Genomic DNA, 4244 nt, shown 5'->3' with positions numbered 1-4244 from the left:
ATTTTTAGAAAGATTTTGTTAGATTTTTTCTCAACATTTTGTTATAACTAAAAATAAAATTTAAATTTACAGTTAAAATTGGTTTATTATTAATATCTTTATATATTGAATAAATTAATATAAATAATTTAATAAATGTAATTAATGAAATTGACCTAATAAGGCTAGTATGACTTTTTTATGGTAGATAAAAATGGTACTTCTCTTTTAATAGAGAAGATTCTAAACAAAAGAGATTTGTATCATATTTTTTAATTTCTAACCATAAGAGAATTGTAAGAAGTTATTTGATAGTATAGAAAATTTGATGATGAACATGATACTAAAAATTATTTAATTAAAAATGAAGTGTAAAAATAATATTAATATGAACCGTAAAAATAATAATTTAAAATTATTTAATAATAACTAGAAATAATTATTTGATAGCAATAACATTTTTCGGAAATTAAAAACATAAGATAATTGTAAAAGTTTATATAATAAAACTCTTCCTTTTCTATAATCCTAAACAAAAATATAAAAAAGTATTTGATAGTTTTTCTTTTTTTTTAATTTTAAATAAAAACAAGATTTAGAAAATATTTTTTTTCCTTTTTAAAAAATCCTAACAAAATTAAAAATACCTACTCAATAGTATTTTAAAAAAAAAGATTTTGATAACGAGTATGATGCTAAAGCTATTAAATTTTTAAAAAAATCAAAACTTAGGATGTTGTCGTGATTGGTATTTATGTGTTTGGTTATACGAAAATCAAACACATGTTTTTATATGCATTAGTTTATAATTCATTTAAATTAAAATGTTATTAAGAAAATATATCATTAATAAATAATGAATCAAGAAAATTATTTAACATCAGATAAGTTTAATAAAACATTAAATTAGTACATAAGAAAGTGTATAATGTTGTCATTGCTTCTTGGCCTTATTTAACTTCTAAATTCCTTTTTATTTCATTATAATTATTATTTTGGGTTGGATCCGGTTTAAATTTTTACGTTTGAATGTTTTTCTAGCTCTAACAAATATTAACTGAAATTTATGTGTGTAAACGAGTTCTTAATTATAAAATAAATTTCACATAACATATGAAAAAACAATTTAAAAAAAAATAATTCTTTTAATATTTTTTATTGAATTAAAATATCAAATAAAGCCCGTTGCAACGCACGTGTCCAAATCTAGTACTATATGAAAGTTGAAGCTATAAGCTATTGAGAGCGACGTAAGATTTAAAACCACAAATCAAAACATGAAAAATCAACATTTTAGTTTGCTATTTTTGAAAATGTCAACATTTCCAAAAATTGTTTATTTCAAAACAAAATAGAAACCAATATTAAATAAGGTAAGTTAAAAAAGTAAAACATTATTAATAAATTAACTTAATATATATAATATTTTACGAATTTTAGTATAAAAATAAAATACGAAATTAAATTAATTAAAAATGAAAGACTTTCAAAAAACTATAAGTAAATTAATTTTACTCATGATTTTCAAAGTTTAAGCTGTATGCTAATGAAAATATTCACAAATAACATGTACTATATATAAGTTGAAGGCATAAATCATATAACTTAAAACAACCAATCACAAAATGAAAAATTAGCATTTTAGTTTGCTAATTTTTAAAATGTCAATATTTCCAAAAATATTATTTTTTAAAACTAAATTAATATAACGTAAGCGAAAAAAATGAATTTAACATATGACACCTAACTTAAAAATGCTAATTATTAAATTAAAATGGAAAATCAAAAACAATTTAGTAATATTTACAAAAGAAATACGTAAAAACAGGAAATAAAGTAAAGTAACAAAAGAGAAAACCTATTATTAATTAACTTAATCTTTATAATTATAAAAAATGTCAATATCTCAAGTTTTTCGAAAGAAACATCCAGGAGAAGATGAAGGGCTACTCTACACTCTTAAACACCTACACGAGATGTTACCAAAACGTTAACAAAGCAGAGGCTATCTTCGAGAAGATGGGAGAGCTAGGTATCCTCTTCAAACTTTGCCTATTTAAGTCAATGGGTAATTGATGTCAAAACTGCTAACATAAAAACTTTGAAAAATAGATATAAAGTTAAAAATCATCTAAACTGATAATATATCACAAAAATTCCAAAACTAGCTAAACTAATACCTGGTTTTAATTCTTTTCTTTCTTAAACCACTTTATTATTTTCATTGAGTTTACAACTTTTTTTATCAAACAGTTACTGACAAGAGGAATCCATTTATATGAAATACATATTGTTAAAAGATAACTTCTTTATGAGTTTCAAACGGTTTCTTTTCAATCACAAGACAGCAAAAATTGTTTAATAATCAGCAGTTAAATTTTTTATCAACACTATATTTTATGTTTAGATACAAATTTTATAAGATAATACAAACATAACCCTTATAGAAGCTAATCAAAATATGCTTTTTAAAAATTATACATTAATAATAAAGCAAACTAAATGGTTTTTCATCTCATTAAAAATATTGAATCCAAGTTTATATTAAATTTCGTTAAAAATTCCAATAAAATTGCTACGGCATATCAATAATAAATTATAATCTGAACGATAAACTTAAAAAAATGATAAGAAAATTAGTCAATTTGCATTCATCAACACGGTAATGCAAAATATAAAAATACAAATCAACAAAACAAAAACAATGAAATATTACACAAGATTACAAGAAACATTCTATGTAAAAGGTAAACTATTTTTTTATTAGAAGTTACAAACTACAAAATCAATTGTCAAATTATGTAACAGGTTACAAAAGGTGTTACAAATCTTCATGTAGAACTACAAAACAAGCAAACGTTTATCTTACCATCAACACTAATATGTGATATACTTTCAGAGAGTAAAACCATATCTATTTAATTTCATCATACATTCATATAAAGTTCACTACTATATATCATAGTTATTTAAATCAAGTAGAAGATAAATCTAATATGGTAGATTCTTTATATTATATCTCAATATACAAAATATTACTTAAATTAGTCAAAATTAGTTATATTTGTATTCTTTTTTCTATTATCTAACAAAAACTATTAATATTATTTATGTTCAGAAAAATATTTATTGTGATTAAGTTTTATATTTAAATATTATACTATCACATATATACATTTTTAAAAAAATAAATAAAATTATTTCCAATACATTTTTGCTCATAATAGATTAATCTCTTATGCCATTCAAATAAAAAAGATAGGTAAAATGTATAATAAAAATATTTACAATAGTATATTTGTGATTTATATGTATTGAGAAACCTATCTAATAATTAAAAAGTAATAATTTGATTAAATAATATAATTATGTGTAAACACAAATTAAAATATAAATATAAATAGATATACTAAATGGTAAGAAAACTAAAGAAAATAATTTTATAGACAAACATAAGTAAAATAAAAATAAAAAAAACATCATAGTTTAAACATTTTCATAGAAATAAAGTTTATATAAATTATTATATTTTTTTTCATTTAAAATTTAAACTAAAATATTAAAATAGATTTGCGCATAGCACGAATATAAAATCTGTATATAATAATTTGGGGAATTGCCACTAATGCCACTTTTCTAACAGCACTTTTCGATTTTAAGCTGAACATAAACGCGATTCCTACTAGATTCGACGATTCCAGCAAGAAAATGAGAGAGATCCTCCACATCCAAGGCGGCCAATGTGGAAATCAGATCGGAGCCAAGTTCTGGGAAGTAATCTGCGACGAGCACGGCATTGACCACACCGGGCAATACGTCGGCGACGCTCCCCTCAAGCTCGAACGTATCGATGTCTGCTTCAACGAAGCGAGCGGCGGAAAGTACGTCCCTCGCACCGTCCTCATGGATCTGGAGCCTGGCACCATGGATTCCCTCAGATCTGGACCCTACGGTCAGATTTTCCGTCCCGATAACTTCGTCTTTGGCCAGTCCGGCGCTGGGAATAACTGGGCGAAAGGCCACTACACGGAGGGAGCCAAGTTGATCGATTCCGTGTTCTCGATGTTGTGAGGAAGGAAGCTGAGAACAGCGATTGCCTACAAGGTGAGAGGATAACTGATTTTGTTTTTGAATCTCGATCTGTTTTATCGTCGTGCGTGATTTGATTTGAGATCTCTGTGAGGTATTTGATATAGGTTTCGTTGATGCTGTTATCGCTGTGATACATTTGGTTTTGATCTCTGTGTAGGTTTCCAAGTTTGTCA

General features: G+C 24.6%; 1 protein-coding gene across 1 annotated transcript; it reads left to right on the top strand.

Annotated features, from left to right (window-relative positions):
• Positions 1–3687: 3687 nt before the first annotated feature.
• LOC106297588 (tubulin beta-4 chain-like) lies at positions 3688–4050 on the top strand. Its single transcript, XM_013733796.1, has one exon. It carries the CDS (start codon positions 3688–3690, stop codon positions 4048–4050), a length of 363 nt encoding a protein of 120 aa, XP_013589250.1.
• Positions 4051–4244: the final 194 nt, after the last annotated feature.

This window comes from Brassica oleracea, chromosome C6 (genome assembly GCF_000695525.1).
Source record: "Brassica oleracea var. oleracea cultivar TO1000 chromosome C6, BOL, whole genome shotgun sequence".
NCBI lineage: Eukaryota > Viridiplantae > Streptophyta > Magnoliopsida > Brassicales > Brassicaceae > Brassica > Brassica oleracea.
Note: the sequence above shows the minus strand (reverse complement) of the source record. Positions and strands in the feature narration are given on the sequence as shown.

What these genes read in the sequence shown, in the direction of transcription:
- LOC106297588 (XM_013733796.1), top strand. Translation starts at nt 3,688, where the DNA reads ATGAGAGAGATCCTCCACATCCAAGGCGGCCAATGTGGAAATCAGATC.